Consider the following 16,456-nt stretch of genomic DNA (forward strand, 5'->3'; position numbering starts at 1 on the left):
TCCTCTGTCCTTCATGTTGTTTAGCACCTCAGGTTTTAGCACCAGTCGACAACTCTAATGTATCTCTAATTATTAAACTTTTTTTTGTTTTTATTTTTTTAAATAACAGATTTTTAAAAATAAAACCCATTGGCAAACTAACACAATTTTTTTTTTTTTTGTAAATTTGTTTCAGTTCAGTAAAGCGTTTTTTTTTTCATTATTTGTCATGTCAAACAAACTGCATTGTGTGTTCGCACATGCGCGTGTCTGTGTGCGTTTTTACAACTATTCAGATAGTTATAGTTTCCAACACTAAAACTAAAGAAGAAAAGGAAGAATATATTGTTAAAATTAATATAATTAAATATAGTAGAATCGCGTGACTAAAACAATTGCGCAACAATTGTACGAAATACATGTGCGTGGAAAATAAGTACTTTATTGGGAAAACTAATTATTTCTTGAAGTTCTTCAAAAAAATAATTAAGCATCCAATAAAGTCTGGTACTTTGTATTGAAGCCCTGGCCTGTGAGGTAGTGCCCTGGCCGGTGAGGTAGTGCCCTGGCTGGTGAGGTAGTGCCCTGGCCGGTGAGGTAGTGCCCTGGCCGGTGAGATAGTGCCCTGGCCGGTGAGGTAGTGCCCTAGCCGGTGAGGTAGTGCCTTGGCCGTGAGGTAGTACCCTGGCCGGTGAGGTAGTGCCCTGCGTAGTGCCCTGGCCGGCGAGGTAGTGCCTTGGCCGTGAGGTAGTGCCCTGGTGGGTGAGGTAGTGCCCTGGCCGATGAGGTAGTACCTTGGCCGGTGAGGTAGTGCCCTGGCCGGTGAGGTAGTGCCCTGCGTAGTGCCCTGGTCGGTGAGGTAGTGCCCTGGCCGTGAGGTAGTGCCTTGGTCGTGAGTGGTGAGGTATTGCCCTGACCGTGAGGTAGTGCCCTGGCCGTGAGGTAGTGCCCTGACCGGTGAGGTAGTGCCCTGCGTAGTGCCCTGGCCGTGAGGTAGTGCCCTGACCGGCGAGGTAGTGCCCTGCGTAGTGCCCTGGCCGGTAAGGTAGTGCCCACGTTATCCCCACGGTGGTACAGTATATTGAGGGCCTTGTCCAAATAAGCCCCGCCACTCGTGACTCTGGCCATTATGAGACGAGCTTTAGGCCAGTGTGTATCTCTGGCCATTATGAGATGAGCTTTAAGCCACTGTGTATATCTGGCCATTATGAGAAGAGCTTTAGGCCACTGTGTATCTCTGGCCATTATGAGAAGAGCTTTAGGCCATTGTGTATAATCTGGCCATTATGAGAAGAGCTTTAAGCCACTGTGTATTTCTGGCCATTATGAGAAGAGCATTAGGCCATTGTGTATCTCTGGCCATTATGAGAAGAGCTTTAAGCCACTGTGTGTCTCTGGCCATTATGAGAAGAGCATTAGGCCATTGTGTGTCTCTGGCCATTATGAGAAGAGCTTTAAGCCACTGTGTGTCTCTGGCCATTATGAGAAGAGCATTAGGCCATTGTGTGTCTCTGGCCATTATGAGAAGAGCTTTAAGCCACTGTGTGTCTCTGGCCATTATGAGAAGAGCATTAGGCCATTGTGTGTCTCTGGCCATTATAAGAAGAGCTTTAGGCCATTGTGTATCTCTGGCCATTAAGAGAAGAACTTTAAGCCATTATGTATCTATAGCCATTATAAGAGTTTTAGGTCATGGTGTTTACCTAGCCATTAGAAAATTTTCAGGGCAGCTGGTGGTTTTTAGGCTATTAATTTATTTTATATTTATTCTTTTTAAAATAAGTGAAATCATTCAAGTAACAACAAAACAGAATTGAGAATATTTTAAAATGTATTCTACTATAAAAAGTACATTAGTGGAATGTTGGTGACATTTTACACACAACTAGCTTGGTAACAGTTGTAATTTAAACATTACTTAAGAATGTTAACATTTAAATAACTGAATTACAACCCCTCTACCCCCACCTTATCAATATAGACAATACTTTCCTAGTGAATAGTACATAAATCATGCACAGGAAACCCCAATTTTTTATAAATTTTTTTTTACAAGAAGCACATTAAAAAATAAACATTTCATGAATTGTGTTTTTGAATGAAATTGAACAAAAAGCAAAGACCTGATTAATAGCACAAGAAAATATTTTGTTACTTTATTTTATTCTCGGATAATTGAAAGTGCTTCAAATGAATTCCAGCACAGAAATTAACTTTGAAAGCAGTTGTCAAAATTAAAAGTTTTACACATGGGATTCTACTAGCAATGTCAATACTTAGGTTAAATAAAAAGTTTGTCTAAACATAAATACATCTGCAGCAGTACAAATAATTCATAATGAAACCAAAATAAAAAATCTAATTTCTGATTGTTATTTAGATTATAGACAGAGATATTTATAAGTAAAATATAACTCTTTAAAGTATATTTTACCTCCCCTGGAAATAGAAAGATTTCCCTCCCTTGTCACTTTTGTATGAATACAATCAAGTGACCAGCAAGTTTATTATGTAGTAAATATATCAACTCAGGCAATGATATAAGTATTTAGCTATAAATACAGTTTTTTGTTTTAAAATAGAAACATAATAATATGTATTCACCAATTATGTGGGGGTATATGGGTTTCAGTCTCACAACAAACTCAAGACAATTATTGCAGTCAACATATGTACAGACATGGTTCAAAGGTCACTTGGGTCATTGCATGATGTCCTCAAGGTTGGGGACAGGTGAAGGTCGGAGAGTTTTATTAGCCAAACCAAGATTACCCTAACTTCCTGTGGTTTTAGTAAGATAAAAAATATATGGTCAATTTTTTAAGGGGAAAATAGTGTGGGTTTATTTGTGGCTTTTTCTTAAAGGCTTTTGCAACAATGTTACAGAATCACTTTTATTCACAAGCTTGGCTTGGAACAATAATTTTGAACTCCATTTTGGTTTGTTTTTTTTTTAAACTTTTTGTTAAGTTTTATTTTCTAACTCATCCATAATTTAGAAAATGTGTTTATGGAAGTCGTATTTACATAGAAATATTGCTTAATTTATTAGCGGAATATTTTATCCTCTATAGATTTGGCCTCATAAGTGTGTCTGGTGGAATTATCATGGTAAAAAAAGTTATCCTCCTTTGGCTGTTACACAAAGTGAGTCTCCTCATACAGAACTAATATTTACAAAAATTGGTTAACACAAACAAAAATTGTCCTGGCCAAGCACAAAAAAAAAGCAGTTACCTCAATTATAAATATGTCCTAATACAAAATAAATCTAAATTACCAATTGACTACCCATTCATTATGCAAATACATAATTATAAACACAACCAAGTTATTTTTTTGGTAGCAGCCAGACTTATTATTAAAGCAAGAAATTGTTTAAAAACTAAAAAAAAATATACAAAAAAATTTCAATTTGCACAAATAAATTTAAAGTTAATATTTGATACACTCTTCACTAGCAGACCATACAATTAAAACCTGCTTGATAATAATCAAGTCTCCAACAACACTATAGTGGATGTCAACATTGTGTGTTGAAGTTTCTTTTTCTCTCAATTTATAAAATCTACTAAGGCTTGCATACAATACAAGTAGATCTATACATAAAGTATACAATCTAGGCTTTAAGGTCAGGCCGACCTCATGCATTTATTTATAAACTATTTTGACATTAAAGGTACATAATTACTAATATGAAATTAGTCTCAAAAAAAATAAAAATAACTGAAAAAATCTGTGAGGTTTTTTTAAATAAAGTGCTTAAGAAATTACATGTCCATCCCCCACCTCACCCCCACCTCTACAACAGGGGGGTGGGGGTGAGGTGGGGGATGTTTGGATGTCATAGGATTATCTCTATAAATGCACAGTTGTAATGTGTTCAAGGTCACATAACTGATTTAGTCCATGGTGTTTATAATAAATATAAAATACAAACTGATCAATACAAAAAACAAGTTATAAATTTGGGGATACAATACAAAATTCGGAATGTTTTATATCAAGGCACAAAGCCATTAATACAACCTAAAAAAATAGCATTGTCAGTTTGTTGGATAGCTCATTGTGCTGACCCTCAGCCCAATTCATGGCAGGTGTGGATTAAACTACGCATTATTTAACACATTACGCATCATCTAACACACTACGCATCACCTATCACATTACGCATCATCTAACACAATACGCATCATCTAACAGTAACACTCAAGGTATTAACGGACACACAAGGCATTGACTGACACACAAGGCATCGATTGCCACAAAATGCAATGTCTAATGCCAGACACACAAGGCATTGACTGACACACATGGGAATTGACGGACACAAAGCATCATCTAACCCACAAGGCATTGACTGAAACACAAGGCATCGATTGACACAAAATGCCATGTCTAATGCCAGACACTCAGGGCATTGATTGCCACAAAATGCCATGTCTAATGCCAGACACTCAAGGCATTGTCTTGACACTAGGATTTAGTCTGGCACTTCATCAGACAACACACCAAGGCATCGTCGTATGCCCCCATTAATTCAGGGGTTGGACACAATCAATTATGTTCTAAGCCATCATTATTATTAGTATTACCTCCTGACTTACAGTTTAAACCAGGTAAAAACAGAGCAGCTGGAACAATATCCATTTTTTTAAATTTAAACCAAGTTCTAGATGAAAATTTTTTTTATATCCACAAAAAAATTTGACCACCACACTGACATTGATGCTACAAATTTTACGGCTTTGGTGGGGGCTAGATTTTGTTCATTAAAAAAAAAATATAGATGACTTAGTTTAGACTCTCAATGCACCCCCCCCCTTCCCCCCAGCTGATTTACTGAATAAACCTATAATACAACAATTATTATATACATATTTGAATTCAGAACTTAGCCACAAGATCAAAAAAACAAATCCTATTCCACAAATACCCCATACACCAAAAATTATATAGCATGAATAGAAAATATACATAGAAAGTATTTTAACTCATAAGTAAAAAAAAAAACAATTTATTCACATACGTGTCCTTCTGTGTTAACTAAAGGAAGTTGACTTAAGCATTTGAACCAACAGATATTGGAAGCAGCATAAAGGTTCTTGATGATACACCTAAACACGCAACTAACTTGGATCTATCTCTGAGCCATTATGAAAAAAAAATATCATACACTCAAGCATCCTTGGAGGTCACGTAAACCATTCACTGGTGCAAATCTGACTTATTAAATAAATAAGTTGAGGGAAAAAAAATTTACCACTAATTCAATTTTTTGACGGATCCATTCAGATTTGATTCTCCGTTCTTGACTGTCTCCCCGTTCTTGACCGCTTTCCCGTTTTTGACGGCATCTCCGTTCTTGACATGGTGTCCATTTTTAGCAGCTGACACAGGCTTGGGGGACATTATGTAAGCCCTGACGTAAAAGTTTATAAAAAGCAGCAGGATGGTGAATGTGTAGATGAAGACTGCATAGACGAAGGCTTTGGAGAAGGGGCACTCGTAGATGGCATTCAGCACACCCTGCGATAGGAAGATCACAAACTGGCTCTGGGGAGAGAACAGCAGGAGAGTGGGTTAATACATTTATATCATTGGTTTAATAGAGTGGGTTAATACATTTATATCATTGGTTTAATAGAGTGGGTTAATACATTTATATCATTGGTTTAATAGAGTGGGTTACTACATTCATATCATTGGTTTAATAGAGTGGGTTAATACATTTATATCATTGGTTTAATAGAGTGGGTTTACACATTTATATCATTGGTTTAATAGAGTGGGTTAATACATTTATATCATTGGTTTAATAGAGTGGGTTAATACATTCATATCATTGTTTTATGTATGTAATGATTCTAGACTGTTTGTTAAAAAATAAATAAAAACTGTAACAAAAATGACACTAGTCCTGCCCCTGGTACAGACACTAGACATGACCCAGGTACAGACCCTAGCACTGACCCAGGTACAGACCCTAGACATGACCCAGGTACAGACCCTAGACATGACCCAGGTACAGACCCTAGCACTGACCCAGGTACAGACCCTAGCACTGACCCAGGTACAGACCCTAGCACTGACCCACAGACCCTAGACATGACCCAGGTACAGACCCTAGCACTGACCCAGATACAGACCCTAGCTCTGACCCAGGTAAAGACCCTAGCACTGACCCAGGTACAGACCCTAGCACTGACTCAGGTACAGACCCTAGCATTGACCCAGGTACAGACCCTAGCACTGACCCAGGTACAGACCCTAGCATTGACCCAGGTACAGACCCTAGCATTGACCCAGGTACAGACCCTAGCACTGACCCAGGTACAGACCCTAGCACTGACCCAGGTACAGACCCTAGCACTGACCCAGGTACAGACCCTAGCACTGACCCAGGTACAGACCCTAGCTCTGACCAATAACCCTGGTACCCTAGCCATAACCCTGGTTACCCTACCTATAACCCTGATTTACCTAGCCATAACCTTGATTACCCTACCCATAACCCTGATCATCCTAGCCATAACCCTGATTACCCTAGACATAACTCAACTTACCCTAGCCATAACCCAAGTTACCCTAGCCGTAACCCTGGTTTGACCCTGGCCTTGACCTTATCCCCTGGTTTTGTAATATTGGGGGAGGGGACTAAAGACTGATGAAGAATTCAAAGACTCACAATTTGCATTTTGGTCAGATACTTCTTCCACCAGAGATACTTCCTCATCTCTGGCCCAAAGGCAGCCAGGGCGTAGTATGTGTACATGACGGCGTGGATGAAACTGTTGATTAGTGGGTAGATAATATCTGGAGAGAAGGAAAGAAATTAGTTATAAATTGAACAAGATACTTAGTTATTTTAGCAAAAAAAGAATCATGAAGCAGGCTTAGTATATTAGATCACACTGAGAAATCTTAAAATCATACACAAATATGAAAGTTATCAACAAAGCAGATACAATATAATACACATATCTAAAGCAAGCCCAAATTAAAACCAAACCATGACAAAGTTAAATCTCTAAAGGATGCCCAAATTAAAACCAAACCATGACAAAGTTAAATCTCTAAGCATGCCCAGTATTAAAACCAAACCATGACAAAGTTAAATCTCTAAAGGATGCCCAAATTAAAACCAAACCATGACAAAGTTAAATCTCTAAAGGATGCCCAAATTAAAACCAAACCATGACAAAGTTAAATCTCTAAGCATGCCCAGTATTAAAACCAAACCATGACAAAGTTAAAACTCTAAAGGATGCCCAAATTAAAACCAAACCATGACAAAGTTAAATCTCTAAAGGATGCCCAAATTAAAACCAAACCATGACAAAGTTAAATCTCTAAGCATGCCCAGTATTAAAACCAAACCATGACAAAGTTAAAACTCTAAAGGATGCCCAAATTAAAACCAAACCATGACAAAGTTAAATCTGTGAAGCATGCCTAGTATTAAAACCAAACCATGACAAAGTTAAATCTCTAAAGCATGCCCAAATTAAAAAGTTAACTTTATACAAAACCATGGTTAAATCTCTAAACATGCCCAAACAGAACAGTCAACAACTCACTGGTTCCCCCAGGCAGGAACTTTACTCCCAGCCATGTAAAAACTGTCATGGTGGCGTGGTGATAAACATGAAGAAAGGTGATCTGGTTATTTTTCTTGCGCAAAACAAAGAAAATCTGAAACAAGGAATACAATCATTCATTTATTTTGAAATAATATTTTAAATATATAAGCACCAATCCAATCCGAATAGTATTATAAAAACAAAAACTGAACTTACTGAAACTAAGAGCTCAATAAAATTTGATATTTAAAAAATAATAAACTAAAATTGGGTCAGCGGTCAAATAGTAGAGCATACATCTGCTAACCCAAAAGTCTAGAGTTCTGATTCTGAGCTAGAGTCTATAGGACATTGCAGAGTCTACCCAGCTCTGATGGGTACCTGACTCCTGTTAGGGAAACAAAGGCGGCTGACCATACAATCCCCTTGTATGCACACAATCCCCTTGTATACCAAGATCATTGAAAAAATTTACTTCTTCCACCCCATATGTCTTGGGTTTGAACCGGTAAAAGATGATTAAAAAAATACCAAAACTAATTGGTACAGTATTTAAATAACAAAAAATCAAACTTACTGTGTCTAAGAATTCAATAAGCTTTGATATAAAGAATAACCAGCCTACATTTACATACTGAAATAAAAGATAGCATAAATAAGTTTTTTCATTTATAAATCTACCTTCTGAACTATATTAACTACTATAATAATGTAATAATATATAGTATATAATTAATATAATTATGGGTAACCCAAGTGATTTTATGTATTTTTAATATCATATAATTAATTTTCTAAGAATACAAAGTTACTTATACATTTTAATAGTGAAAATATTTAGATTCAACTATGGAGTGTAAAATAGAGTATACTCACGTAATATTTCTGAGGAAAATAAAAAAGTAAAGACATTAGTTGTGCATCTAATAACAATTTTTTTTTACATTTCTCTATTGTTAAACATCTAAGTAGCTTGCTAGATAAACATTTTGCATGTGGATAAAGCATTGTCATATAAACATTGTGGGACGGAGTGGTCTAGCGGTAGAGAGCTGGACTGCTAACCCGTAAGTCTCGAGTTCAAATCTGGGTTCAAGTCAGTAGACCGTCCCTGAGTCCACCCAACTCTGATGGGTACCTAACTTATGTTAGGGTAAGTAAAGGCGACTGGGCATAGTGCTGACCACACTATCTCTTCATATGCTGAGGTCACAGAAACAAGTGAACTCTACTTCACTTGCCCCATAGACCGTCAGGTTTGAAAGGGAAACTTCATATAAACATTATAAGTTTTAAACTTAAGTTTCTTTTAAATAAATGTTCTGGTTTTAGTTAGGGTATGAACTATTACAAAACCTTTTTCATTTGATTTCAAACATACAGCACAAATGGGACGGCGTGGCCTAGCGGTAGAGTGCTAGACTGCTAACCCAAAAATCTTGAGTTCAAATCTAGGTTCAAGTCAGTAGACATCCCTGAGTCCACCCATCTCTGATGGGTACCTAACTCACTTTAGGGAATGTTAAGTCAGCTGGACATAAAGCTAACCACACTATCTCTTCATATGTCGAGGTCACAAAAACAGGTGAACTCTACTCCACTTGCCTCATAGACCATCAGGTTTGAAAGCATGAGAAGATTTAGTTTATTATGAATTACAGAATGATAAGTAGTACTGTATATATGCAGAAATGGAAATACAGTCAGGAATCACCTTTGATAAGGTCATTAACTGAACAGGGCAATAAGGCCACTGCCAGTGTAGCCTACCTAGGCATATTTTAATTTTAAATCACGTCTGCCGAGAGAAATCCTTCTATGTTGCAATGTATTATATACAGCAATTAATGAAAGATTGCATCATTGATAAACCGGCATATAAATATTGTTTTTTAACTACAGTCATGTCATTGTAATATGTCATTTGACTGCAATGTTTCACCTACAGTCAAGTCTATGTAATATCATTATTTCATTACAATAATGGTGCCATTAAAATGTTCACTAGACCATTAGATGAACAGCTACTTACAAATCCACTGTAATATCATTATTTCCTTACAATAACAGCAACAATAAAATGTTAGATGAACAGCAACTTAAAATCCACTGTAATATCATTATTTCTTTACACCACCAAAAACATTAAAATGTTCAATAGACCCCATAGAACATTAGATAAACAGCTACTTACAAATCCACTGTAATATCATTATTTCCTTACACCCACGGCAACATTAAAATGTTCAATAGACCCCCATAGAACATTAGATGAACAGCTACTTACAAATCCACTGTCTTCTGAGAACTGATACTTGTCCATGCCATCACAGAAAATTGAATAGCCTCCTGCTTTCACAATTCCAATGATAGACTGAAGTTCAAAGGTCATGGATTAGTTATACAAAAGGTAATATTAGACAAGTGAAGTCAATAGAAAAAAATTAATGTATGCTTACAATTTTGAAATGTGTTTATGATTTTTTTTAAATATAAAAACTTATTGATTTAAGTTTAAAACAATAACTTGTGGTCATAAAATATTAGACAACTAAAAATAATCTTAAATAATGTAATAACATTTGATTACCTATTTTAAAGTGGTTATATTAATTAAAAGATGATTGATTTTAATTTAAAACAATGATATGTGATCATAAAAAATATTAAATCTCATTGCTATTTTAAAAAATCTCAAAATACTTTTAAAAAGGTTAAAAATAAATACTTCACAGATTTAAAAAAAAATTAAAGTGTGTGCCTAATAAACTTTAAATAAACTTTAAAAAAAAAAAATAATAATGAACGTGTGATAAGTGTTTAAAATTTTTTTTTTAAGATTTTAAGATTTTTTAAAATTATAAAAGCGTACTAAATAAAAAAAAAAACACTGACCCCAATGGAAATGACTGAGGAGAGTATGACCATGGCAAAGTTGTATACAATGATTGTGTTCTTCAGGTCCCAGGGCTTGTAGGGTACCATCCACTTAGGGCCCTGCCACACCACAAATAGGTAGAGACCTATCAGAGCCAGCATTTTATCTGGCGAGTCTAGCAATGGGTAGCCATCACAGCGAGGATCTGGAATATAAGGTGGTGTACAGTTAAGTGCTGGGCTACCTTTATTGCAGTTATATATTAATATTGGCGACCCTTATAGAATACACAAAGTCCAACACTAAGCTGCATCCTTCCACCACTTAGCTCCATTCCCCACCACTAAGCTCCATTCCCTCCACCATTTAGCTCCATTCCCTCCACCATTTAGCTCCATTCCCTCCACCATTTAGCTCCATTCCCTCCACCATTTAGCTCCATTCCCTCCACCATTTAGCTCCATTCCCTCCACCATTTAGCTCCATTCCCTCCACCATTTAGCTCCATGCCTCCACCATTTAGCTCCATGCCTCCACCATTTAGCTCCATGTCTCCACCATTTAGCTCCATCCCTTCACCACTTAGCTCCATTCCCCACCACTAAGCTCCATTCCCTCCACCATTTAGCTCCATGCCTTCACCATTTAGCTCCATGCCTACATTAATTAGCTCCATCCCTCAACCATTTAGCTCCATGTTTCCTCAACTGAACTCCATGCCTCCACTACTTAGCTCAGTTCGTTCCACCATTCAGCTCAATGCCTTCACCACTTAACAAAATGCCTCTGCCACTAAGCTCCATTTCTCCACCACAGCTCGATTCCTTCCACCACTAAGCTCTGTCCCTCCACCACTAAGCTCCATCCCACCACCACTAAGCTCCATTCCTCCAACACTAAGCTCCACCACTAAGCTCCATCCCTCCACCACTAAGCTCCATCCCACCACCACTAAGCTCCATCCCTCCACCACTAAGCTCCATCCCACCACCACTAAGCTCCATCCCTCCACCACTAAGCTCCGTCCCTCCACCACTAAGCTCCATCCCTCCTCCACTAAACTCCATTCCTCCAACACTAAGCTCCGTCCCTCCACCACTAAGCTCCATCCCTCCACCACTAAGCTCCATCCCACCACCACTAAGCTCCATCCCACCACCACTAAGCTCCATTCCTCCAACACTAAGCTCCACCACTAAGCTCCATCCCTCCACCACTAAGCTCCATCCCTCCACCACTAAGCTCCGTCCCTCCACCACTAAGCTCCATCCCTCCACCACTAAACTCCATTCCTCCAACACTAAGCTCCGTCCCTCCACCACTAAGCTCCATCCCTCCACCACTAAGCTCCATCCCTCCGCCACTCAGCTCTGCCCCCCCCCCCACCACTAAGCTCCGTCCCTTTACCACTAAGCTACGTCCCTCCACCACAAAGCTCCACCCCTCCACCACTAAGCTCCATCCCTCCATGTTTAAACCCTGCACTCTACACCTGGAATGTGTGCATACGACTGTTCCCACCCCAGATCCGGTTTAACCACGTACACCCCCGTCTACGGTTACCCTCGCGGGGAGGTCAAGCGGAACGTGAAGAGAAAAACCAGCCATGCGGAACGCCATCCTAGTTTGGTCAACAGACAAACACGTTCAATGGCTTGTCCTTTTACCACAAACCGATGACACCTACAATGTCAAGGCCGTATTTGAGAGCTGGTTACTGGTCAGTGGAGAACCATTGGGACGCATAAGACTAAAGGGCGATGTGTTGAAGTGTTGAATGTTAAAACGTGTAGCTGTGTAGCAGACGAAATGGGGATGGGGTTGTTTTGTTTGTTTTTTTAACATGTAGGCTGATCAAATCTCGCCCCCCTCCCACCCGCCCACGTAGTTAAAGCTCAGGTGAAATCTAGGACATGCTGCTTTGTGTACGACGCGTGTTTGTTGACGGTAGACAAGCAGTGGGACAAAACAAAACTGCGGGGCTGGGTAGGTAGAGGAGAGTTGATAGAGTGGGTGGGGTACGGTACGGTACGGCACCGTGGGTGGGAGGGTTGGGTGTGGTCTCAGTGAGGAAGTGTGGGTGTGACTAGAGTAGGGAGATCCACAGATGGGACCATGAGTGTGGGACTAGAGTAGAGGGACCCAGCGAGAGAGCTTAAAGATGGGACCATGAGTGTGGGACTAGAGTAGAGGGGCCTTAAAGATGGGACCATGAGTGTGGGACTAGAGTAGAGGGACCTTAAATATGGGACCATGAGTGTGGGACTAGAGTAGAGGGATCTTAAAGATTGGACCATGAGTGTGGGACTAGAATAGAGGGACCTTAAAGATGGGACCATGAGGGTGGGACTAGAGTAGAGGGACCTTAAAGATGGGACCATGAGTGTGGGACTAGAGTAGAGGGACCTTTAAGATGGGACCGTATAGATGGGAACACCATGGTTGTGGGACCAGAGTGGGACTCAGATAGGGACCATAAAGATGGGACCATAAGTATGGGGCTATAGTAGTGAGACTCGGACCATGATTGTGGGACTAGAGAAGAGAAACCCAGAGAGAGATTTAAATATGGGACCATGAGTGTGGGACTAAAGTAGGGAAACCCATCGAGGGACCTTACAGATAATGGGACCACCATGAGTGAGGGACCAAAGTAGGGCTAAGAGAGGAAGCGACTTCATGGATGATGGGACGAGTGTGAGACTATAGTAGGGACTATGGGACACAGAGAAAAGAAGTGTATGTGTGGGATTGTGGGTACTAACGCTAGGCCCATTCCCCTAGAACATTCGGTAAAATAGAATAGATTATCGTTCATGCAGTAGCGTAAAGAGGGGAGGAGAGGGCGCGGGGGGGGGACATATGTCCCCGGGCGCCGACCTTAGGGGGCGCCGACCTTAGGGGGCGCCAAAATGGGTTGGAAAATAAATTGAAAGGTTGAGGGGGGTGTAAATCGAAAGTTTGAGGTGGGTGTGTGCAAATCGAAAGTTTTAGGGGGGTGCAAATCGAAATCTTGAGGAGGGGTGCAAATCGAAATCTTGAGGAGGGGTGCAAATCGAAATCTTGAGGAGGGGTGCAAATCGAAAAATTTGTCCCCGGGCGCCGGGAAGGGTCGCTACGCCTCTGCGTTCATGCATATAAAACAAGCCTAGGCTGTTACTATCAACAATAAAGAAATGTTTTTTTTGGCGTATGTGTGTGTGTATGTTCGTTTACAGCGGAATATTTAATAATTGAAACGGAATAAAAAAAAATTAATATAAATAAACCGGGAGTGATCTCCCCTAAACTTTCTCGAATATTTTTATATAAAATAACAGGGGATGGGAACTCGGGCTATAGACATGATTTTTAATCCATTTTAAATACTTAAAGTTTTAAAAATAGAATAAAATCTCGTAGACAAATTAATTGCACACCAAGTGAACGCGAAATAAAAAAGCGCATAATAGTGCGCAATATAATTAGTACTTTTAAAATTTACATTAGTTTTTTGAGAAATCGGAAGTAGCGTAAATTACTACTTCCGGTCAACGGAAATTACTCAAAATTTAACAGAAGGTAGAGAATTAGATGTTTTACTTACATGTGAAATTTCATTTATCTATCTGAAATAGTACTCAAGTTATAGGCTTTTGAAAAATTCAAAGTAGAAAAAGTACCACTTCCGGTTATCGGAAATCGCTCAAAAGTTGATACGGATCTACGATTTTGATAAAATACTTATATATGAAATTTCATCAACCTAGCAGTAACGGTACTCAAGTTATCGTGTTTACACACGGACACACAGACAGACACACACACACACACACAGACATACGGACAAGATTGCAAAATTATGTTTTTCCGTATCAGTGAGGTGTAAAACGTCGAGATTTGTAAAAATCTCGTTTTTTTTTTTTTTGCACGATTACAATACTTTCTCTATACTACGTATATACGAGAAAGTAAAAAGTGACATTTTTTTTTTCAAAAAGAAAAAATAGGTGACAAAAGAAACTAAGAAATAATCAATCATGAAAGGAAATCACGAATGCAAAAATGACATATCCCCGCATATAAAAAGGTGGATGGGAATCGATTTCTGTTAAGGGGGGGGGGGGGGGTGTTGTCCCAACCTTGTGCTATCTCTAGCGTGTCTTTTAATTAAAAAAAAACCACCAAGAGACGTCCTAGTGTGGCATGACAAGGCAGGTATGTTGTACCGGTTGCCAAAAAAAAAACAAGCCTACAACATTAAACTGACTTCCTCCAATTTAAAGCCAGAACCAAATAGAAAAGATAAAATTACCATAAATCTGCGCAGGCGATTGGTCAGATAGAGCCCGGGGGGGGGGGGGGTGAGATCAATACACGATATACGCGAAAAGTTCGGTTTATTTTCAGACCCGACGTCAAAAGATCATTTTGTTGACGAATGATCTGGCGCGCTTTTTGTGTAGGTCGAGTTTTTACATGACCAAAACAAAAATAGAATGTAGAATAGTACAGAAGTTGGTGGCAAAGTTCGGCGACTTGGAAAGTATTTTAAATAAACCGGGAGTGATCTCCCCTAAACTTTCTCGAATATTCTTATATAAAAAAACATTAATTTTAATCCAAATTAAATACTTAAACTTTTTTAAAATAGAATAAAATCTCATAGAAAAAAGAATTGCACACCAAATGAACGCCAAATAAAATGTGCATGATAGTGAGGAATATTATTAGTACTTTATAAATTTACATTAGTTTTTAGAGAAATCGGAATTAGCGTAAATTAGTACTTTCGGTCAACGGAAATTACTCAAAATTTGAAAGAATGTAGAGAATTAGATCTTTTACTTACATGTGAAATTTCATTTATATATCTGAAATAGTACTCAAGTTATAGGTTTTTGAAAAATTCCAAGTAAAAAAAGTACCACTTCCGGTTATCGGATATTGCTCAAAAGTTGATACGGATCTACGAGTTTAATAAAATACTTATATATGAAATTTCATCAACCTAGCTGTAACGGTACTCAAGTTATCGTGTTTACAGACACACAAACACACACACACACACACATATAGACATACGGACAAGATAGCAAAATTATGTTTTTTTCCGTATCAGTGAGGTGTAAACGTCGATATTTGCAAAAAATCTCGATTTTTTTTTTTTTTGCACGATTAAAAGATTTTCTCTATACTTCGTATATACGAGAAAGAAAAAAAACGAAGACACATACCTGCGTACGCCATTGTTTCATTGTAAAACGCCTTTAAACTTTGCAAGGACGCCATCATGCTGTATGTGCACTCTGCCCTGTGTCCACTGTCGATAGGCCTAAAAATAGATAATAGAGAAACGGTCAACGTACGGGAAACAAATCTAGCAAGTAGAATCTCCGTTTTAAAATACTTTTAGATTCGGTATTGAATGTATTTCTTCAACGTCCACCTGATTATATATATATATATATATATATATATATATATATATATATATATATATATATATATATATATATATATATAAATCTTGAACTGTATTTCTGTCTGTTCCAATTTTGAACAAAAAAAAGAAAATAGAAAATCACAATACAGATGATGAAGTTGATCGCTTGGGAATCGGAAGCTATAGACTAGAACTTTGAACAAACTGTGACTCAATTTACGATTCTCACCCCACAACCCCCGACTCACATGAAGCGTTTATCTGACCCAACTTGGGGGTCGTAACTATTTTTTTACAACCTCACGTGTACCCACACTCTTAGTGTGAAACCACACAACAATGTATCAGACCTAGCTGGATATCCGATTTATAGGCCAGGGGAATTGTGGGTTTTAATGATAGTCAGTGGAGTGTGTCGACTGGGTTATGTTGACCTCCACTCTCCGACAGCCAATCAGACATGATTATGACAGATGACTTTTAATGGAGGCTGGTTATGGCATGGAGTAGGGATATGTGACTAGCAATACAGATGGACTCTACGTGTTGTTTATTATAGTACTATTAGTTAAAGGTCTGGGTTAGGGCCAT

General features: G+C 38.5%; 1 protein-coding gene across 1 annotated transcript in view; it reads right to left on the bottom strand.

Moving 5' to 3' along the window:
* Positions 1–3,716: 3,716 nt before the first annotated feature.
* The window catches only part of LOC131930201 (elongation of very long chain fatty acids protein 4), a 39,805-nt gene continuing 27,065 nt past the window's right edge, over positions 3,717–16,456 (bottom strand). Inside the window, exons 2-8 of the mRNA XM_059286613.1 lie at positions 15,657–15,754; positions 10,458–10,645; positions 9,787–9,936; positions 8,140–8,196; positions 7,560–7,674; positions 6,668–6,795; positions 3,717–5,535 (exon numbers count right to left, since the gene is read on the bottom strand). Coding sequence (XP_059142596.1) covers positions 5,245–5,535; positions 6,668–6,795; positions 7,560–7,674; positions 8,140–8,196; positions 9,787–9,936; positions 10,458–10,645; positions 15,657–15,714 — 987 coding nt within the window. The 5' untranslated portion in view covers positions 15,715–15,754 and the 3' untranslated portion in view covers positions 3,717–5,244. The remainder of the gene's footprint in view (positions 5,536–6,667; positions 6,796–7,559; positions 7,675–8,139; positions 8,197–9,786; positions 9,937–10,457; positions 10,646–15,656; positions 15,755–16,456) is intronic.

The sequence above is a fragment of the Physella acuta genome, unplaced genomic scaffold (assembly GCF_028476545.2).
Source record: "Physella acuta isolate Inbredline_101_S28 unplaced genomic scaffold, ASM2847654v3 ptg001736l, whole genome shotgun sequence".
Classification (NCBI taxonomy): Eukaryota; Metazoa; Mollusca; class Gastropoda; family Physidae; genus Physella; species Physella acuta.